Source organism: Lathamus discolor, chromosome 2 (assembly GCF_037157495.1).
Source record: "Lathamus discolor isolate bLatDis1 chromosome 2, bLatDis1.hap1, whole genome shotgun sequence".
NCBI classification, from domain to species: Eukaryota; Metazoa; Chordata; class Aves; order Psittaciformes; family Psittacidae; genus Lathamus; species Lathamus discolor.
In genome coordinates, this window is record NC_088885.1 from 30,592,133 (window position 1) to 30,615,897 (window position 23,765).

The following is a 23,765-nucleotide window of genomic DNA, read 5'->3' on the forward strand; positions in this document are numbered from 1 at the left end:
GAAAATAAAAGAAAATAAAATATATAGGTTACATTAGCATGAAGCCATTTTTCTAAGTGACTCCTTTCATTGGAATAGCGAAAACAATAAAGTGTACTGGTTAAAGAGACCAGTCTGTACAACTCTAATTTATTAGTGAAAAAAAAGGCGGGGGTTTTATATGTAGACTTAGTAAAACTCAGGTTAATCAATCAGTTTTCCAAAACGAAAAATATGCATTAACATAAGGAGAGTCCAGCATGTACCTACAGATAAATTCCGGAAAAAAGTGGTAAGTGCGGATTTAAAAATTTAAGCATTAAATGTAAGCAAAAGTATTCAGCTGCACAGTGAAAGGACTTGAGCAGTGTTTCATGTGAGACTCATTTTCTGCTATGGAATCCAGCTTTAGCTACAGAGATAATATAGAAATACTGACTCTAAACTCCAAATATGTAATTTTCCATACTACTACTAGGAGATATAATATAAAATCAGATGTTTCCGACTTAGAAGAACTAACCAGTTTCTTGGTAATGCTACTGATGTAATTACTGGAATAAGATGGGGCCAAGCTGCCTTTAAAAAACACTTTAACAAATAGGAAAGCATGGTTGGTAGTGATACAGGGAAAGCATTCAGCTGTGGCTTAGTAGACTGAGCAGCAGCAGTGGTTTTCAGGTTTGGGGTCTGTCCCTTCCACCATGCCATCCACTTATGTTTGTCATTCTCCATCATATGAGAGGACAGGACATAAAAGTGAAAAAGCATAAAAGAAGGGAGAGCAGTAATGAGCTAAGTATGTGTCTTAACTTTGCTAGTAAGTAATGGTAAAAGTTGGGTTTTTTTTTCCTTTTCTCAGTATATTTGACCTTGGAGATACAGATCAGTATTTGCTTGAAATCAAGTGGTCAGTTGAATGAATGGGAATTACTCACTTGACCCCACAGATGCTTGCTCACATCTCTAATTTGTATCTCTTTCAATAGAGTGGGGTTTTTTTCAGTTTGTGTTTTGAGGACTACATCTGGACTGGTTTGGAATGTATTTGCTGAATCTTAAATAGTAAAACATAATCTGTACTTGATTGCAACACTCATATCTGGCACCTCAGCAGGGCTTTACAATAGAAGTTAGTGGTGCAAAACCAATATTGTCTGGGTAGCTATGTTGTATCATTTTGCTTAAAATGAGATACCTGTACCATGCATGACAAAAGCTGTAGTCTCTCCAGTCACAGACAGATCTGCACGTGGTATCTTTGTGCCACAGGAGAAGGACTGGCACCAGCTCTTTGTCACCGCTCCTTTGTTGCCTTTCAGTGCCACCTTGCTTTGATTGATAGACACGCTTACGTGAACATTTCCTAATTCGCTTATAACAAAATATTAACTATATTACTGATTTTTTTTAGGACTTAGGAGTTCTGTTATTATTTTGTGTTGTAGAAATGAACTGTAATATAGTTACGTAAAGTTTTACATTTATGTTCAGAGTATTAAAGGAGCCAAATTTCTCATTACCAGCTGTAACAGTGTAAGAGATGTGTATTGTTTTCATTCTTCTGCCTTATTTTTAGTGTAGTGTTTCCATATAGCACTCTCTACATACATGGTATTTTCTACTGCCGAGTAAGAAGTGACCTTTTGCTTAAGAACTTTGGTTCTGTTTTGACCTGCACATTATTACTTTAGCAATTCATAGCTACATAGGCGTGCTGCGGATTCAATTTTGTCAGTTCAAATATAGTATTTCTTCGTGTTTGGCATCAGTGAAAGGATTCAGTAACTGTTCTCCCATTCTCTTTCCAGATGCTCTCTAAGTCCATTGAGCAGCTGAAGCAACCTGGCAGTCACCTGGAGGAAGCTGAAGAAGAGCTTCATGGAGATCACTCGATGCAGGAAGAGCGAGCTCCTGACGGTGGTGCCAGCATTAGGGCTGAGAGCAGCAGTGCTGGTGTGGATAACAGAATAGGACAGCAGGTGGGGGCTGTGAAAGTCAAAGAGGAGCCACCGGACAGTGATGAGGATGTTCAGACCCAGCAAATGGAATCTGGGGAGCAAGCTGCTTTTATGCAACAGGTAATAGGCAAAGATTTAGCTCCAGGATTTGTAATTAAAGTTATTATCTGAGCATCACATGCATTTTCTAGGCTTTGGTAAGTGGTTTTGTGGTTTGATTCACCGATCTAGCAAATCCTGATTTACTGTTCAAATAATCTAACAAAGGCGGAAGTGTTGTATGCACACTTGAAAACATAGTGAATCTCATCCTTATGGCCACTAATTGAGAAAATACCTGTTGCAGTCACTTTATATAAATCTTTGCATAATAGCTGATAGACTTTGTATTAGCCCAGACTTTTTATTACATTACATTGCTTATTTCTAGTGAGAGAGAACTCGTATCACCTAGCTTGTTGAGATCAGCAATTGCTGGAATTAGTTTCCAGTCCTGATTGATGAAACATTCTCCTTTTCTGATTTTAAATCCTCTGACTTTTGCTTTCAGCTGTCTGTATATACTGTATCATACTGTAGTCTTGAACACTGTTAACCTTAGGGTACTTTGTCCCCAGTAGACATGTATTGACTATATCAGTGGTCCCAGGCTGGTGTGTAAAGTTTAAATTAGAGAAAAGATGGATGCAATTTATAAGGTGGATTTAAAGAGGCAGGCAAGGCACTGTTTAAAATTGCATTGTTTTCTTTTTTTGCACTGCTTAGTTAATTTTTCATTCTGTCTTATTTGATGATGCCGTCCACAGAGACAGTTTTAAATGCAGCAGATGCAAGTACTGGCAAGAAGCAAAAGGCAGCATTTTAGGTTGCAATCAGTTATTAGGATATTGCAGGAAAAGCACAGAACTGTTACCATAATCAACTGATACCTGATCACTTGTTACTTTAAATAAAGACTAATCATACAATATGGCATAACCTTTACTGCTAGGTCTCATAGACAAATAACAAAGTAACAACTGTGCATAAATTGCCAACTCGGCAAAAGGAGACTTCAGCTTGTTGGTGAACTGAAAGGCGCAGTGCATGTGTGCAGGCAGCGCGCTGGCATCCCTTTCCATTGCCATCAGCTCAGGCCGGGCTAGGCTGAATGCAGTGGAAGGCCCTGTTTATTTAAGTCGATACTTTGTCAGGTCCCGCTGTTCTGCAAAAAAGTGATTTTGGAAGGGGGGGGCAGGAAATGCCTTATGGAAACAGGAAGCCCAAGTGATTCATGTGCTGAGGAATGCGGGGCTGGGGGGGGGGACGGGGCAGTGCTCCCTCTGTTTTTAAAGGCACTCTATGAATTGATTTATTGTCAAAGAAAATAACAAAGCGAGTAGGGAAATTGTTAAGGAAGCTTTCCAGTGAAACATTTCCTTCATATTCCCTTTTGATATGTTTACCTTGTTTTATAGGTTTACTTTTGTTAAGCTAGTTAAAGATTCGTTGTATTAAGATCCCCTTTAATATGGGTAATCCCAAACTGACCTGGAATCCTTGTCAGGGTTTTTTTTCTATTAAAAATATTTATATTTCTAAAGCTGAGGTATTTTAAGGTGCAGTATCCTGTTTCAAGAAAGATAGCTGTTTTGCCAAATGTAGAAATTGTTCAAAAATATGTTATTAGCATGTGTTGTTTACATTATGCTGTAATACTATTAAATCTCTTATAAGATGTTGCAGCTTCTAAAGTTACATTATACTTTTTCCTAGAAGGTCTCCAAACAAATGTCTAAATAGTTACTGTTAGTATGAAAGGCCTCCTTAGACAGAAGAGATTTATTAATTGAGAAAAAACACAGGTGATATTTATGTGTGCTTCATATTTAAAAAGAAGTCTTTCTTTATCTTGGATGGAAAAAATCACATTCACATTCAAAAAGTAATGGAGGAGTAAAATTAAATGGTTTTCCCATTCTGTAAAATTTTAATTGTCTTTGAAATCTGACTAACTTCAGCCTCATCAAAATGGGATAGTGCATCTTTTAAAATACATTTTATTTGGGGAGAAACTTGCAAATGAGAAGAGTTTTGTACAATATCAGTTCAAAGACATATATTCACAAAAGACAAGATATTTTTATAGTGTCATTCAGGTGAGAAACCCCAATACATTAGTGGACTTTAATTTCAGAATCTTTCAAATTTGGATGAAATTTAAAACCTAGAACCAGTGAAAAGGAAAACTGGGTTTAAACAACCACATTTCTAATTGATTATTGTCTCTTACATTTTAAATCTACTGTATTTATTATAATTTACACCCTTAGAGGTGATCTCTTGTTTTGTGTTGTAAATATATTCTGTTTGTATGTTCCCTTTTTTCGCCTTCTGATATAAGTCTCTTCCTTTCTCAAATAAAGTTTTTTTTTAAAAGATCACCTTTCAGATATCTGACTTTGTGTAAAGTTGATAACTTAGTTGTGCTTTTGCTTCGTATAACCAAATATGTTCACTACACATTGTTGAAACAATTCAAGCTTTCAGGAGCAAGGTTTTAATTACTCTATTCTTACAATAATTACACAAAGTCTTTTTTTTGGTCTCTTGTTTTATCCTGCATCAGCCATCATAAGTTTTAGTGAATGTGGAGCAGTACTGATGCATGTTCATTTTCCCATCATGGCATCTGTCTTGAACATGTGATCATATATCCCCATACAGGAAAGGTAAAGGTGAATTCCAATTTCTTAGCTCCTAATTATCCAAAATTTAGATGAACTGAAATAATTTTCATTATTTTTCCAACTTGCCTGGAACCCAAAACATGCTGATCTGAAGCTGAGCTTATACTGACCTCTGATATTCCTCAAGACCTTTGCAAAACTAGAGTCCACATGTAAATACACTGGGGAGGAGGAAATCCTTAAATTCAGACGTTAAAGCAACTGCGTGAGGCAGTGAAGTCCTACTTTAGAATACCACCTTTAAAGTCCACCTTTAGAGTAACACCTAACCCTTCCATGAAGATATTAAATGCTTTGTGACATGATCTGAACTTTGCTTCAGATCTACAGAGAGTTTATCCCATTGCTAGAGAGAGTCTATCCCATAGCATGTCCCTATTCCTAATGTACATGAATTGTTCCTACCAAGAGTTCAGAAAATTGTTGCATTCTAGCTCTTCTAACAGTTCATTTAGCTTGCAAAGGCTCTTAACAGCTCTGATTCTGGTACTAATAGTACTAAAATAAAATAGTTTCAGCGACATAAATATGTAAGAATAACTATTTCTGTAAATCAAATTTGATAATTTTCACTGATATAGCAGCAAAATAATGTTTCATCAGTAATACACTTACCAAATAGATAAAAAGTCAAGTTTTAGCTTAGGAAAGATTAAAGCTAGCATTAACAGAATAAACAATAAGGCAAGTAGTGCAATAATGATATAATGTATTTAGAATCTTGTGTCTATAAGTAAATCATGCTTTCAACAGGGATTTTATTGAGATGCCTTTTGTTTAAATGCTTATGTTGGAATTAGAAAAACAGCCGTAAATGTTTCCAATTTACATTCCTGGTTTGGAGGCTATACCTAGATTTTTTTTTTTTAATTAGTTGTTTACTATGCATCATAGCATCCATAATGAAGAAAATAAATAATCATAATGGAATACAGTTCACAAGTCGTATCTTCTTCCAGTTTATTCTGTCCTGTTGTCCAAAAAATAAAGCCAGTGTAGCTGCTAATTTAGAAGTAATTACTACTAACTGAGGGAAAATGCTTCATAATATTTACGTACGCAAGACAGCCATATTACTCAAATGTCGATACTGCAACATTAGCCTTCTTTTCATTTTCTGGCGTTAATGAAATAGGATTAAAAGCCAATTCCTTCAGGAAAGCAGGAGGACTCCAGACACTACCACCACTCATGCTTTCTATTCAGAAATTCATTTGTGCACTATCTTCATTCCATCTTCATTATCATCAGGATCACTAAGACTTACTCCATGTTACTTAAGCCAACTATACCCTGTTTTTATCTTCACTGGCATTCTGAGGTAAAAATCTATAAACTTTAATCCCAAGCACCAACCTAAAAATGTTTACTTATTTCTCTCCCTATGAACACTTCACAATTTACAGCCAAAATTAGCTAAGCCAAGTTAATTTCCTTCTTGTACTCTGTCCCACTAGCAGCATGTCCTACTTACCCACTTACTTAAGAAATGTTTGTTTGGTTTTCATTTATTTGTTTGGTTTCTGATTTCCTTATGCAGTTCCCATTATCTTGGTGGTAGCGGGGCTTCTGTTACCTCATTGCTCAGTGGAGGAATATAGTTTAGAATGTTGAATGCTGAATTGCTGTTTGGGCAAAGAGAAGATGAGCATCCTGGATAAATTATCGTCTCTGCACTAGAGCAATAATCCCAGTGATTTTTGTAGAATTTTACCACTGTAATTGGTAGACACCGTACTTTGCATTTGGTAGGCTTAGTGCTTTGCATTTGTTGTTTGGTTTTTTAACTCTTCTATTGCAGCCTAATTTGGAATTTGATTTAAGAGCCAAAAATAGAGTTAGCTCACACAGCCACTGGAAAAGACGGGTTTCTTGGCCATGCTTACTCACTCACACACACAAACAGGACTGAGAAAGGGCATCCTTTGGCCTTGACTGGTTTATTGGTCCCCATTTACCGAGCTCAAGTGTCACACTCCTTTTGCTTCTTTTTATTCCAGACCCATAACACATCTAGCCCATAGAGGCCAACTTCTACCTCGCACAGCTGTTAGAGACCCCATGGGTTATTTCATCAGTGTCTGAGAGTTAAAAGCATACCAGCTTAGGTACACATTGAGGAGTGTCTAAGTCTCTGTGGTGACTGCACAGGTGCCTTAGCCACTAGAGTTGTTTTGACAGACAAGATACTTATAAGTGATCCAGTGTCTTAATTAGCTGACTAAATGAGATGGTTTGAATCTGGCTGTGAAGCCTTTGTTGCATTTGTATTACTTTGCTTTCCATAGTTGCCTTGAACTAACTTAAATATAAGGGAGGTGTGTTGGAGGATACACTGTTAAAAGAACCCTTCTTTCCAAATGGAAAGACCCATTTGGTCTTTCCAAGGTGGCAGCATGTTATAACATTTTTGGCCTTGAGAAGTGCTGTGATGGGTAGGATAAATGGAAATGTAAGTAAGTTTTGAACAATGTCAAACTTCCAAGTAAACCTTTTTGCACCTCTCCTCCCTCCTAAATGAGACTGCCACCAGAGTCTTACATATACCAGCTCAGCTATACTTAGTTGTCTCTTTTAACTGCAAAACCAGTAAGAGAGGCACTAACCCTGTACCCTTCTGCTCTTCCTCAAGTCCATGGGTGCACAGTCGCAGTACAACCCTGACATAACACAAGCTGGCAATACGATTTCAGGGATCAAACTTGACTGACTGGATGGAGCGAGGGGACAGGGGGTTGTGTAGTTGGAGTTGTTTTGTGATTTTTTTTCATTCATCTACATGAGGGGAAGCCCCATCTGAATATTTAGCCACCGTTCTGTCATCTTTACTCTTAAGCACCTGACCACCTTTATCGAGTTTCTAACTGTGGTCTTTAAGTTTATGCTACAAGAAAAGGAATTCTTTTTACATTTTTAATGCCAATTTTATGTGAACATGCAGAATAATGAGAACAATTACAATTAATTATTCTTTCACAGTTGGATTTGAAAATTATCCTTTTTTTTTTTTTTTTTTCCCCCAGAAAGTATCACATCTACTTTCTTAATGATTGCCAAGGAAATTATTTTCTTGTCTTGTATTGTAAACTTTCAGTTACAGAAGGCAGTAAGACTTGATTTATCACATAATTAAATCAAGAACTGAACTGTCTGACCACATGGCATTAAATCGTAATGAAATTGTATCATTTCACTGGTACCTGCATAGAATGACGTTGATGCTGCTTTTATTTTCCAATCAAAAATTTTTTATAGTTGTTTTCCTCCTTCAGATACTTCGGATATAGCACCTTGTTACTTTTGCTACTGCTTCATTTTGTCAGAGAGAACAGCCTGTAAGGAGACTGCTGGGGTAATGCTAGGCAAAATCACTTAATCAGGGGTACATACCTGGCATGAATCAAAACTCTGTAAATCCAGATCCCAGTAATTACCACTTCACATTTTGACAGTCAGATGATACTATTTTCATACCATGGGGCAATTTATCATTTCCTGTATCAGACAGCACAGGGTTTTATTATTATTGTTATTGAAGAGGATTATGTGTTCTTGGAAAGTTGCTTCTTTAAACGCTTAATTTTTGGAAGAATTCTGGTTTGATCTCTGAATGTCGTCTCTCTGTCAGACACACACACACACACACACACTAAAGTTTTCATTTTTTTCCTTCCCATACACTATGAGAGTGAATAAATGCACACCTCAGTATACTGCTGGCTAAATCTTCATAAAGCTCCGTTGTTTAATGTCCTGGAAAAGCAGCTCAACCTGAATCCCTTTGAGACATAGGTGCTCTAATGCAGAAAGCAGTGCATAATCTGTCTTCTCTCATGTCCTGGCCTGTGACCTTTCAATTCCCAGGAAGCCAAGGAGGTCTTTCTGTTCATACTGCCTGTATTTCCTCAGAAAAGGGCCTTGTGAAAATTACAGCTGTGAGATTGCAGCAAAGCAGCAATGGCAAGGGCTTAAGAAGGCTTTGCTCAGGTTCTCTGTAAAGCAGCTAGGGAAGCATGGAGGATTCCGTTTTCAACCCTTTACTTAGTCTTTTCCTTTTGCTCCCATCAAGAAAGAAACCATGGTAGGTTTTAGGTGGTGGCTGGCAGATTTTTAAAGCAGATCTCTATTACTGAACAGACCCATAAGGAGCACAGGGCACAAGTACTGTTGGGAAATGCTCCCCCGCCGTATACACAGAGGGATAGCTACCAAGACCAGCTGCTTCTACAGCTTGCTCTCCTAGATCTTCATCTACTGAAAACACAAGTTGAAGAGTTACTACACATCAGAAAGCATGGCTTCTTCACTCAGCTACCTGACTGCACATAGGGACAGGTGGTGATCAGGTTTCCCTCATTTCTCACCCTTTTTGATCCATTTTGCCTTAGGGCATCAAAGGCTCCCAAGCTCAACCGCACATTCCTTGACATTTTTCTTTCTATAACTTTTTTTTTTTTTCTAAATTTGTACAAGTCTTTTGTCATACTTTACTTTGCTATTAGTTTCTGCATAGATTTCAGCTTTTTGAAGCTACTTACTCAATACAGAGAGCTTCAAAGCTCCTCTGTTGGTGTTTCTGGCAGAAAAAAATGGACAGTGCCAGCCCCACAGGCGCAGCGCAGGGACACCTGACGTCCATAGCTCTGATTTGTCTATCAGTCAGGGGGGTTGGAACTAGATGATCTTAAGGTCCTTTCCAACACTAACCATTCTATGATCTCCAGGCTCTGAGAAGTAACACAGGACCAGCAAATAGAAAAGGAACAGGAACAAGATTCATTCCTGCAGGAAGAGACTGAGGATGAGCATGGGGACTGTTCCTTATCCATATTGATGGGTAATACAGTAACCAAGCAAGCTGTTCATTTTCCCAAAACAATTGAGTGCTTTCAAGTTAAATACTATTATATGTCACTATTGTAGTAGCTCAGACTTCCCTTTAAAAGAAGTAATCCTTTCTTTCACCTCTCCGGCCCTTTCCCTCCAGCTTTTAATCAAGGCAAAGGGCTCAAAGTACATTAACTCATTTTCAGGTTTTTCTTTTTCTGCTTTCAAGATGTGAAATCAGTTGACACACAGCACACTCAAAGATGCGGAGGATTCAGTCTGGTGGGGTGCCATACCCACAGGAGTATAGAATTTGTGAAGCTGCTGTCATAAATGTGAGCTGCAGGTAGTCAACACAGAGAGAGTTTCACGGCAGTTTCCTTCATGGATTTGGGTTTCAGTACCCAGTCCTAGAGGCCATGACTAAGTGGATCATTTGAGCCTGAAAGGATACTCTGAAATTAGATAGTCAATGATAGAAATAAGTCAGCACCTGGTTCTCTTTTACTGTCATAGCCACCTGCACATTTAATGTCATTGCAAAAGGCTGAATATTAACTTATAGACTAGTACTCAAAGTGAGTTAGGTGCATTAGTGAAGAAAAATGTTTGGAAGCTCCTCACCGGCATTAGCTTTACTGTGTCTTCCTGATCTTATGCACAATTACTTCAGCAAGTAGTTAAGGAAATCACAAGACAAAGCACTTAATATATAGCAAGTTATTATTCACGTTCTTCTGGTATTTCCTATTTTTACTTTCTTCTGATTTAATATGGATGCCAAGTATTGAAAAAAGAAAAAGAAAAAACTGACTTTTCAGGTGAGGGGTTTAGAAATGGAGGAGGATCTGGCATGTCAGAATGGAGGGGCACAATCCCACTGAGGTTAGTTGCATTCAACCTGCGGAATTCCTTTAAATGCAACAGTAACTTACATCAAGAAATACCAATATATACATATTCTTCTCTTTTGTGTCACAAAGTTCATCCCTTGAACTGAGAGCTTAAGCCTAACAAAACAAGGAGATTTGAGGCCCTCAGCTGACTGAACAGCTGTGATACTCTATGCAAAAGCAGAAGCTGCAAAGTAGATCTCTCAACTGCTACCAGAAAAACAGACTTTTCAGCTATTGCCTTCTCCACTGATCACAAGCGCAGTGCTGTTGCATCAGCAGTAAACAGCTACTGGTCACTACTGCTGCATATTTTGCAAAATCAGAACAATTACACCCAAAGCTACCACAGCCTTTCTCCCCTTTGGCAAATAACTCCTCAGCAGAAGTTTCCCCAGCCCCTCCTCTCTCCCGTGGCCATCCTGCTGGTGTACCAGCCTCTCTGCCAAGTACTCCGGATTTCTCCCATTTTTGATGATCAGAGGCGTAAGAGATCTTCTTGGGAAGGGCTATGAGCCTTCAATTACCACTGGTTTAAAGACGTGCTTGGCCACCCCATGGCAGGGTTCGCTTATGCCAGGTAAGAGACAGTGCCTGGAGGCCAAGACCAACTGGGGAGCAGGAGGAGCGGATGGAGGGGTGTCCTCCTCACTCCAGCACTGCTTTGGGAATAATGGTGGGGAGAGGCAGAGGATGTGAAGCAGCAGCTGTAAAATGTCTTACAGGTCACCTTGTAGCTAGTCTTGAGAGACCTCCTTGGCTTGGAAGGCAGCTCTGTCCCCTCCGGAGGATGACACTACCTCAGTCAGAGGCTCCAGGTTTCTACCTTCTGCAAAGAACTTTCTCTATTGCCTTTGTTCTCAGAAGACAAGGTGGTAATGAGGGATTAACTGCTTTGCCTATCAACTGATCATTTTAACCCATTGTATAGAAAGTTCAGGCAGAATAATTTAAGTTGAAATGCAGGGATGCTTTCAGGGAATAGAAGAGTTCAGACAGTTGAAGAAATGTTGCTTAGAAAGAAAAAAAGCTCTGCCATCTGCTACCAACATAAGTCGTTGGTTTTCACTTTTTCTGTCATTGCTGTCTCCTTTAACAATCTTAGATTCACTGTTTCACGCTTTCCTGATCAAATAATGGAGATTAGTTAATCGAGAAAGCATTCAAAGGAGTAGAGAATCAAGTCCCAATTCCTAGTTCTCCATCTCAAATCTCACTTCAGTATCCTGAGAAATACTATGACTGCTACAGATTGATCCAAGACTATCAGTGTTCTGTCATCTGTCTTACACTGCTTTTCGAAGATAAACTGATATTTTTTTTTTCCAGCTGGAAGCTTGTACTTTGATTTCATTGAATTGAATCAATTATTAATACCATAGGTCAGTGCTGGACCTGAATCGGAAGCACTGAAGCTTCTGTTGGTTTGTATCTGAGCGTTCTGGGACAAGGAAATAAAGTGAAGATAGAATATCTAAAATGCCTATGAAATTATCTAGTATCTATTTCACCAGAAAATGGCGAGACACATTTTTACTTTCATTGACAGGTTGCCATGTGCTAAGATCATTTTTCCCAAATTCTTCACTCTCTTCACTTGAAGAGCATTCTGCAGTCTTCAGGATTTATACATGTATATATAGGAAATGTTCCTGTATGTCATCTCCTAAAAAATCTTAAAGACTGGACTATTTAAATCAGTGATTAATAGCTCCTTCCAAATGGATTTGAAGCCTTTTCCCTATTGTGCAAAAACATAACAAAACAGAAATACCAGTGATTTAATTTGGCATCGTCAGCCACTGAAAGATGAATCAGAAATACATTAGCAAATGTTCTAGTTGATCTTCATACTGCAGTGACAAATAAATGCAAGAATGACAGCTGATTCCACCAACTAGCAATTCTTCTGACTGTATTATGGCACATTTTCATGGTTTAAGCCAAGCCAGCAACTAAGAGGATAACACGCATGGATAAACATGCTGTATTTCTAACAACTGTCCATGAACACAAAGAAATCTGAGTTTATATTGCTGCGGAAAACAGAACTGAGCCAAAAATTCCTTTGTAATACATGTTTGGAGGGCTGGACTATAGCAAAAGACTGACAGAAATGTGTTGGGATCTCAGTTTGTAGGATACATGAGATGTTTCTCTTTACTGGGCGGATTTTATTTTTTTTGCCTCTGAACCAGAGCATCAGCACTACCCTCCAGTGTACACCCAGAAATGCTTCCTGAATGTTCACACGCTCAGGGCTTTTTGAGCTGCACCTTTAATGATAAATAAATATGGAATGAACTTGTTTGGCATTTCAGGCCAGTGACCCAAGCCAGGGAGTGTGGCGAGTATGCTGTTGTTTTCCCTCTAACTTTATTTTTGTGGGCATCATGCATTTTCAAAATGGTTCTACATTTGCCTGAACCAATGTAATATAAAAGATTTACTGTTACAGTTTGTGTGTGGCCAGGCAATGGCATATGGAAAACATGTTTCCTGCTATTTAATTTAATTACTCTAATCACGTGCCAGCCCCGGGCATGTCATTCTGGACCTCTGAGGCTCTTTGTCTGTCAAAGAGATGGACAATATCTTGGCTTTGTTTAGTTGCTCTGCAGGCTGCAGATAAAACCACTGAAATACTGTTTAACCAAAACTTTGCATTTTAACCATTTGGCTTTGATTTTTTTCTTTCACAATAAAAGATGACATTTTGGCCCTGGTGAGCTGAAAAGGAAATATTAGGGATATGAAGAAGTACTGTCACTTTTGGGGCTTAATAGATGAAAAGGAATACTCTAGGCTTCTGGTTAGAAATCAGCTTTGTTAGCAGAAACTTAAGACATGCATAGCTGTTGCTTTAGAGTTGTCTGTTGGCAAGGGCAGCTGGAAAAGTCCTGCTAATAACTGCTCCTTTCTACTATGGTTAGCCCTTCATTTAACAGTTTCAGTAGATTTTTGTTTCTTTCATTTTAGTAGATAAAACCGTAATGGGTGAAACTAATTAAGATTGCCTTGCAAATAATCAGACCAATAATGTTACACCCAGGTGTAAATTAGCTTTTATGTTACACTCTATAGGTATTCTTAGATAAGAAGTATCTACAAATTACAGCTTTAAGTCTTTTGATAAAAATTTAAGAGCAGATTACCAGATTATAGCACTCCATTCATATTATAAACCCCAAATCTACAGAGAAATTAATCATACACTTAGCTTTAAGTATGTGCTTAACACCACGGCTTCCTTCACTTGTAAGCAAGTGCTCAAGTCCGTCTTTTCCTGCAGCCAGAAGTGACACTAGAGAGTGCTTTAGACTATGAAAGGGTATCATTTCTAACAATCATGTTGTCAGAAGAGGAAAGAATATGAACCAGCTATTAGTCAAATTAGTTCCATTTTATAAGGTTATTACTACACGTAGAAAGGCGTGTCTGCACATTTTTTTGGAAACTGGATGAACTTGAGTTACTGTAAGTTTCAACAGTAATTAATCTACTTGCTTCACTTTCCCCTGTTTTCTAGCTGAATCAATGAGATACAGGAAATAATTTCTATTCATTGTAAGTTGCACAGTACAGCAAGGCAAGAATTAAACATTTCGTTCCTATATACTGACTTACAGCTCCTCTCAAATCTCACTTTGAGCTAACCACTAGATGACACTACTTCCCACTTGCTTTGCAGGTGTGGGCATATGCTCCCAGCTATCTCCCCTGTACCCATTCATATATTTCATGTTTCTCGACCAAAGAACTTCAAAAAGAACATTATACAGGTTTTGCCTTCCCCACTACACTTTTTGATGAATTTTGTGTCTATTCACCTAAGTATTTAGGTGTGTGCATGGAGGTTTACATAAGCATAACAGGCAGTGCAGGTGTCTTTGCATGACTTACAGAAAACATGTATTATAACTCACCATGTGAGTCTTCAGGATGTTATAACTTAGCATATGTCAACAGCACAGCAGCTCTACTTAAAAGAAACCAGAGGAACTCCAAGAAAAACTAATAGGCTGGAGTTTGTAGAGAACATTCCCCTGTCTCCTACATTCTGTTTCTCCATCACCCCCCAAAAAGGGATAGTATATTGTTTTTTGTAGCATGACTCTGAATTCATGGTGAAAAATATCATGCTGAGGAGTCAGGCAAGAGCAGGCTTCACTATTCAAGTCCAAAAATGGCAGACTAAGGAAAATGAAAAAGACACAGAAGGGCTGTCATGTATATCCATAAGACAGCTGCTGCTGCTGTGGTTTTTAAATTAAGAAGAATGAACTTTCCAGAAGGATGTGTGGAAAGAATCTCACATTTCTAAAAGCCTGATTTTCAGAAATCCAGAAGCTCCAGACTACTTGAAAAATGGCTTCTCCAAAGTTACATTTATGCTACTAAATTGCATGCATAAGGACATGAGGACATGGAAGTGGAATAATAGCACCTGCAGATATACTTTTATTTTTGCCTATGTCAACACGCATCTTGCTTTGTTAGGATTTGTCTCAGTGATTTATAACACATTTGCTCTATATGTGCTATAACTGTAAAACATACTTGTTTGATGATATACACTTTATTTAAATAGCATTTAAAATGGCCATACTAAAAGATGTCTTTAAAATCTGCACATCATCTACTAGTGTTACAATGTACTACCTATAGTCAGAGCAAAAGTAAGAATTACTTCCTAGTTTAGTAATATAAATTTGAAATATTGAAACTCTTCTTCATTTTGTACCTGTTTTAATCCTGATCCCGCAGGAATGTGGCAGTAAGGATTGGGTGCATCCTTATCTTCTGTCTTATTAGCCAAGTACTTCTGTCCTCCTGTTAAAAGTGACTTTCAAGTGGAGTGGATGAGCCTCCTTGCCTTGAAAGGGTTCTCTGCTCTGCATTTCACATTCTATTGCAACCCATTATTTTAGCATTATTTCTTCTGCTTTAATATAAAGAGCTGCTACTGATGTAAAGCTTTACAGTTGTGCAGTATGAAGTTCATGTAATGTCTACCTCGCCCTAGAGTAGAAAGTAAGGTATTTCTGCTAATAAGCTTGTTTTGTTATATGAAGTTTGTCATAAGAGATACAAGCTGAATTTCAGATTTGTAGGACTTCAAAAATTATATTGCCTTAATACTGACAGTTTTGCTGCACCTATGTGACAACTCAGTTAATGTAATGTTTCCTGTAGTTCTGCTGACTGTTTGGGAATTGTATTTACAGATAAAACCTAGCCCTTTCACATGTATATTCTTCCAGCTTATAACAGTGTAAGTAAGTACATAGTCCCTGTTAAAGAGTGATGACATACTATAGACACAGCACCATATTTGCAAAATTATGCTTTTAAGTCATTTGTCAACAAAACAGATAAGTGTTTATCTGTTTGAAACCAAGAACATAACTAGATCTATGAAAGAGCTGAGATTTTCTTAGCAGTTTAAAGGTGCCCAAGTCCCCAGGAACAATGGCTGGAATCAAGGCTACCTAAATTTCAATCATAAGCAATGCAATCAAAATCAAAAAAACATGCACAAAAATCCTGTGCATGTGTTATTTGGACAGTTTAATTTATTGGGGATTATGGATCCGAGGAGAAAATACATCTAATTTTAATCATAAGAGAAAGGCTGAGAAATGACGTTAGCCAGAGGTTTTGCTTGTTTGTTAAAATCTTGTCTTGTATTTAATCTAAACAAGGGCAATTACTTTTTCAGACTTTGATTTCCTCTGCAAATCTTATGCTCTTATATTTCATTTTGACAGGACATTTATGTGAATTGCTTCTTTTCCGCCAATGTCCTACAGTTTTTCTTAAATTTATCAGCGAACATGCTTGAGCCTCCCTCCAAAGACTGCTTAGGAAGGGAAAAAGCTCTCCACTCTGTGGTTAAGCATACTCCAGGAAGGCCAGCTAGAATATACAAAAGCAGGCAAGATGAGGAAGCAGCTTGTCTTCAGACCTGAAGACAAGGGGACTTGCTGCACCAAAAATACTCTTGTGATTCATATGCTACCTGTGCAGGAACAAGTTCCCTGCTTGGTCTGATTGTAAAAGCACAGAGTGAACTTTCGCATCACTTTGGAAGGAAAGAGACAAAAGAAAGAAGTTTTAAGTAACTTTTGCTCTCTCCTGACAAAAGGACTTTAATATAAATTACAGCAACTAAAGAAACACAGTCCTTTGAGGATAGGCTCCTCCCTTTCTCAAGGCTGGGAGCCTGAGAAGGAAAGCAGCTTTGTTATACCTGCTACACTTGTGGAAAAGAAGTTGTCACTTAATGATGTTTCACTCTTGCCCTGTAGCAACGGACTTCTTGTTAGCTGGATCTGAAAGGGCAGCAGGAAAAAAATCCACATCTTTCACCAAGTAACTTGAAAGGCAGCAAAACTACCTCAAAGTACAAAGCATGCAAGCAATCAAATGGATGCAAAGCAAATTCGCAAAGTGGAAAGTAACCTATGCAGCTTTGCACACCCCTGGAAATGAAGTATTTATGAGCAAAAACTTCAAAGTCCTCCCTCCTCTCACTCCCATGTATAACTGAGGCAGCAGGAATAAGCATTTTGGAGCAGTGGAAATGGTGACAAACCGAGGTAACAAACAGCCAGACAGCCTTTGGTGTGAAGCTTCCTTCACATCTGCTGGGGGGGGGGACACGTGCCTTTAAAACAGCAAGGAAAGCTCTTTCCATGTAACCCAAAGCCACTGCATTTTGATTATCATCATAACTACCTTGCTGAAACTTCTGCTTATGTACTACACCAGGGTTTGGATTAGAATAACCTACCATATTACAGACTACATAAAATTCTCAATTCCAATGAATAATATGGAGCAATGCAGTTTAAAACATGTTTTAAACTCAGAATATACCAATGGAGCAGAAGAAAGCTTTGGTTTCAATGAGGAGAGGGGGCGGGGGAAAAAAAAAAGTACCCTTCCATGCACAGTTTTTGAGGCAGTTTATAGTGAGGAGGTGTTAGGAGGAGTTATTACTTCCCCACACCTTCAATAGCATAAAGAATTCCTTTTAAGCTAATCTGAAGACAAAACCATTCAGGGTTAAACGAAGTCCTATGACAATATAGTGAGGTTTTGATCTCGATAGAAAATTGGTCTGGCATTTTCAAATCTACCTTTCATTTAAGGCAGCAATGATAAGGTTTCTTCCTTATATAGAATCAGGTGTGGTTGTGTTTCCTGTAATCCTGATGCATTTCTTAGCTCACAAGGAGTGCAAGAGACCACACAAGAAAAAAAATAAACCCACCCCAAAACAAACCCAAACCAAGACCGACAAACAAGCAAAAAAGAAAATTACAAGAGACAGAAAGAAGAAACAGAAAAAAGCATCAGCACATAAGAAAACACATAAGGCTTTAAGCTTGCTAGAGGGAAGCCCTTGAATTTTGAAAAGTAAAAGGTGGAGCTCTACAAAATTGTCTCTGTGAAATGCCTTATACCTACAGCACAATCCCTTCCTAGCAGTTGATCATTTTACTAAAATCATTGTAATAGCTAGTTTTACACTCCTGAAGTAGTGAGTAGTGTCCAAGGCAAAAGATTTATAGTTTGCTCTGGGTATAATGGTATGAGAGCAGCTGGCTGCCAAAAGGGACTGTGATTTGAAGAGGGCGCCTTTGGTTTGGGAGGTGGTGTATTTGTTCTGTGGCTGGAGTTCACTAGAAGAAATCGTTTGATGCATTGGCCAACGATAACTATCGTGGGAGAGGGAGAAACACAAATCCTCCAAGTTTCAAAGAGAGAGCAAAATTAAATACTTGGGTATGTGGAAAAAAAGAAGATGACAAACGCCATGGCAACATGAAGTAGATCAATTCATGGGGCACTTTGTGGTTTATCACTTAAAAAAAAGATTTATTGACCCCCAAATCATGGTAATTTTTAGTAAGCTGCTTGAGAAGAGGAGACAGTAGTTTTGGAATGGAGCCCTCAGCCTTAGAAATAACACTGCTGGTTTGGCTCTGCTGCCAATATTGTTGCCTAGTTTTAAAGCTTTTCAGCAGGACTGGTGACCAGCGTGAACCACTGGGGAATAGATTAACACAGTGTTTTCCCAAGTGTCTAATCTCTGTTTAGGATCAGAATACAAACAGCAGCAAAGCATTCTTGAGACCCAAAGAGTCCTAGGAGCAAGCCTAAGATTCAGACCTGGTCAGCATTCGCATTACCTTGGGTTCCACATATCCAGAATTCTTTGGAAGTTCTGACATTTCTGTTCTGACCTAAAGCTTTACCTTTGCATGCTGAGTGCAGCTCTTGGCTTGACTGTGAGAGTGGTGTTATATGTATAACATCTTATCCTCTAAATCCTGTCTGCTGAGTGGATTCTTCCTTTCAAGCTCACTTTTGATTGTTAGAAGGAGAGTTTTTGGAAAAGCGGTGTCTGTATGCCTTCTCTTTTGCTTGAAGTTTTTTCTGCTATTTTAACACTCCTGAAATCAAAGAAGAGCTTTGTATTTTTGAACCAGCATCAGTGTTTCCAAGAGGCAGTGGCTGAGAGACGATGATTAGAAGTTTGCTAAACTGTTTGCCTACCTCTGCAAGAGAGTGGGCTAGTCAGAAGCACACCAAGTTCTTTTCAAGTTGTTAACCAGAAAATTCCTTTATTGTTGCTGGATTTGGCATTTTGACATCAAGAAATTAATCAATATAATATATTGATTATATATATACTATATATATATATACACACATTACATATATATATTTATATATATATATATTGCTGTGTGTATGAGGATTAGGAGATATAAAAAGAACTAAGAAATGCAGCAATAAGCAATTCCAAGTCACTGAAGCCAAAGGGAATCTGTGGAGGAAGGGACAATAGTGAAAGATATGGCAGGGAACAATAAAGCATGCACAGAAATTAAGAATAAGTTAGGCATTAGGCATGATTCAACCCAGTTCAGGTCATTGACCATTATAATATACAGGAACTTCCATGAAGGCATTTTAAGTAAAACCACTGAAATGCCTAGTGTCTGATTTTACAGATGCCTACTTGCCTGTAAGAATGTGGGTGACTTCCTCAAAGGTCGGCACAAGTAAAGCAAGCGCATTCTCTGCTATCTAATGAAAACATTTGTGTATTTACTTATGTATGCAAAACCACCACCAACAACAAAGAGTTCACATTTGAGAGGAGCCTAGATAACTGATGGTGGAGATGGCAGGCCATAGACAAACCCCTCAGGAGGTAGGAGATGTGCTACAATCTCATAGTCACTTTACAGACTCAGAGGATTATGGTATATTTCTCTTTGTCTTAAAGGATGACAGGTTTGTTTAAACTAAAAGCAACAACACTAACATTTTTATGTAAAATTCTTAGTTTTCTGTTTTTCTTACAAACATATCAAATAAGAATTTATCAACAGTATTTTGAATATACTATGAATTAAAATGAGCACACATTTTTGCATGTCACCCCACTGCCTTTTCTTGTGTTACTGTTAGGTCAGAACTAAAAAAAATACAGGGACTCTAGTACCATAATATAGAATTATATGTTGATTTTTCCATGGGCTATTAATATCTTGTTACTGTGAGACTGTACTGGTCGGTGGTTTCTGGCTTAGTGGTGTTTGGCTTGTAGGTAAAGGAAGAAAAAAAAGATAGAACAAGACCACCTCTGACATGAATACTGACTTCCAACTGCTATTTTATGTAACTTATCTTTTGCTAGTTCCACATTTTTACCTTTCATAGAAATTAAATACCATTATATCTCTTAGCCTGTATTCATTTTTGTGCATGCTCAAAAAATGTGTGGAAATACTTTTATCTTGCGTACAGGTTTCTCTAGTATCAAGATCAAGACCTCTTAACTTCTGGATCTTGGGTGGAATTCCAAGGGACATTCCAGTGGGTAATAGAGTAGAAGATGTAAAACTGCCAGTAAGGATGGGGGGGATGGAGAAGAATTTTCTCTCACAGTCAGTCACAGGAGAGGGTGGGAAAAACAGTGTAGGAGTGCGTATGTGTTCTCCTAGAGCAATGCCCTTTAGACACTCCTAAATACAGAGTCCTAATCCAACCTGCTTCCCTTCTCCCACTCTTTCAAAAATAATTGTATTCCTAAATATCTAACAGCAAAATGTTGAAGAAGTTACATTTTTATCTCTAAGACAAACTCTATTTTTCCCTTTGCTTGTGAAATGACTCAGAATTAGGAGATTAAAAATGTAACCACGTAGCTTGTAAAGGTTAGTGGTATTTAGTTATTGATATAAAAACCTCAGTGAGGGACTGCATTTCTGAGGGGTCGCTAATGGCATACAGAATCTTTCGCCTTTGGGTCACTGGTTCAAATCTGTCTCTTGTGGATAGTGACCAACTTTTGCTACAATTAAAGCTTTCAGTGCCCTATATAAATTAAATATGTAGAAATTAGAGATGGAAAGGACCTGTTACAGCTTGCAGGCTATCCCCCTACCAGTACACAATTGTTCTGTCTGGCTATTACAGATTTTCCAGTTCCTAGTAGGTCCTGTCCACCCTGCAGAGCAAAGCAGCTGGTATTAATTGATAGCCAAGTTTAACTGGGTTCTGGTGAGCTCCCTGTGCTGGCACTGGAGCTGTATAAGGGGTCTGGCTGACACTTCCCTGCTGCTTGCCTCCACAGGGGGCACTGAGTGGGCAGCAGTCCAGGGAGCTCCCATATCCCCCACTGCTGCCTGATACGGGGAAGCAAGCAAGAGTCCCAGCTCCTTCCCACCCTGTGCAAAATACCTTATAATACAGGAGGATTACTGAATCTCATTTTCACTGCCTCGCTTATTCCCCTTTCAAGTCCTACCAATGTCCCTTCCATAACCAAACAGCTGCAGGTCATAGTTCTAATTGTAGGTCTGACGGATTAGTTCGGGTAGCTAAAGGGAAGGCCAGATATTAGTTCAGACATTGATATGAACTAAAAATTTCCCAAACTTTGGAGGAGATCTGGAAGCTTACTTGGGGCTTCTTTTTGATTTAAATGAAAAGGTTTGAACCCTATTACCTTTTACAACTTCCATTTGCAAGTAATTAACTATGTTGCAGAATGCCCATTATTAAGTGTAGGAACAGGGTACGAACAATATTGAGGTTAGTTCTGTGAAGTATTTAATGACTACTGCTGGCTATAGCGTTATAGATACACATGGGTTTTGTAGGCTTTAAAAAAATGCAAGGAAAATACACACCACCAAACCCCAAACCAGTAACAGTGGCCCATTCCAAGGTAATATAAACATGTAATAATTAAAACAGTTCTCATTCTCTTGAAAGGGGTCCGAGTGGGGCTACTTTACCTTGCGCACCTTTGAGTGCCTCAAGGTGCAAGTTACAACACTGGGACAGTGTAGAGTATAAGTGGGATTTCCTCAGTACTTCTAACCCTGGCCATATGTGCCTGTCCCAGAGACTTTATAATGCAATGTTTCCTTCTAAAGCTGCTAGAAGTTCAGATGCAGCCTTCAAAGCGTCAGAGTATTTTTAGAACGAAAACTGAACTTTGTTGCTGTTGCTCCCTCTGTGCACCAAAACCTGAAGTGCCAGTGAGAGAGGTGTGGTAGCTGCCCCATGTGCCCCAACTCACTGCTGGCAGGTGCTGCTGGAGGAGTGGAGCTTACCCAGGACTCCCAAGTACCCTGTAAAGCACAAGTTTCTCCATTTGCAGTGCAGCTAATGACTGCTGTGTCACCAGAGTTAACCTATTCCTGATATTCACAGTGCCAGAGTTTCAGCTGTTAAAAAATTCAAGCAATCATAAAGGAAAATCCTTTGGGCTTCAGAAATATTGCAGTCAGGTGGTTTAAAAAAACAAAAGAACAAGAATTTAAAACAAAAGAACACCAAACAGGAACACAAGTAGTAAAATTAAAATTGCAGTGAATCTGCAAAGGGGACACTCCACACTTTTTTTTTCAAGGTAAAAAACCCACAACCCTGTGTTGTGAAATACCTTTTTAAACACAGATTTAGAGAATGAAATTGAGGGTTATAATCTAGTAGCCAACAAAAGCAAGAAAGGCTGGAATGTTGGTAACCAATTGCAAGCACAGGATCCAAGCAAAACATCTTGAATTGCGAGTACTGTAATAAATTACAGTTTTCACTTTTGTATTCTGCAAGTGAAAACAGCCCTAAGTCAAGCTTGAGTGAGGGAGAGTAAAGGATGACCTTTTTAATTCACCCACACCCATTACAAGCAGAGGAACTGCAACGTGGAGCAGTGAGAATGAAAATAAAACACCCATCCTTGTGTGAAGGGACAGATCCTGCTCCCATAAAATGGGGTTCCTGTGTCGCTGAAGAGTTAATTGTCAGGTAGCAATAGATGAAAGGCAAACCAGACTCTGGGATGGTCTGCTATGGCGGCTGTTATCTCATTTTCTTCCATGGATTAATTTTCCCCTCTTTAACTTATTAGATAAAAGTCTGGGCGGGGGGGCGGGGGGGGGGGGGGGGGGGGAGCTGGCCCTGGAGTGCTCAAAGGGCAAGAAGTGGTCAAGAGCTGGTTTCTCTCAATGTTTGATTAGTCTATTTGATAAGTGATACTAAGCACCCCAATTGGTTAATGAATGAGGGGCTCCTGTGAGGTAAGTGGCTGGGAAATTTAGCCTCCCCCACAAGGACAGCGAATATGTAAACTTCTGTCCTTCAGTTAGGTGTCTACTGTGGTTAGTAGTAAGAGTGATTTATATCCTATCTGGGTCCTGGAGTGTATCTACATTGATTGACTCCCTTGATCTTGACATCAGTCACTTGGGCTTTCAGAGAAAAGGGGAACGTAAGAGATAATGAAAGCTACATTAAAGAAGACCTTAACATTTATGTAAACTTCGTTCTATTTCAAAGGCAGAACCATCTTTCAACAGAAAGGAGATTTATCTCCCACTTGAAAAATATTAAAAAGTTGCAATATATTTAATATCAAACTTCTAGTTTTGGTGCTGCTCTCAGCGTTTGGGTTTGCCTCTTATTTCTTGACTAATTTGTGTTATAGTTTAAAGTTTTACTGCATACTGATACAGACACACTAATGTCTTGTGCAAAGACACACTAATATCTTGTGCAAAGACACACTGAGGAGAAGAGGGAAGAGAGAGAGAAAGATGAAGAGTTTGAAGAGTAGAAGTGTGGAGAAAACATTTGGAAAGCTCATACATTACTATGTATTATAGGGCTTTTATACATGTAGATCCATGGCAGTAGAAAACAGAGCATTCAAATAAAACTAAAATGGACATCTGAAATGCACACCCTTGCCCCCCCGCCCCGAGTATCACCTGCATAACAAGATTTCCCTGGCTGGCTGCCAGGCTCTCCTTGGCCCAGAGAACAGCGGGCAGGTTTGG

At 38.7% G+C, this 23,765-nt stretch overlaps 1 protein-coding gene across 11 annotated transcripts in view; it reads left to right on the top strand.

The window, feature by feature from the left end:
- Window positions 1-23,765, top strand: part of HDAC9 (histone deacetylase 9) — a 457,613-nt gene that overhangs the window by 273,965 nt on the left and 159,883 nt on the right. For 10 of the 11 annotated variants that reach the window (XM_065666277.1, XM_065666281.1, XM_065666273.1 and 7 more), the window contains one exon: window positions 1,791-4,360. In XM_065666277.1, the coding sequence (XP_065522349.1) occupies window positions 1,791-2,111 (321 nt within the window). In that variant the 3' untranslated portion in view covers window positions 2,112-4,360. Of the gene's footprint in view, window positions 1-1,790; window positions 4,361-23,765 lie in introns of those variants that run through there. The other variant, XM_065666283.1, reaches the window with a different exon arrangement.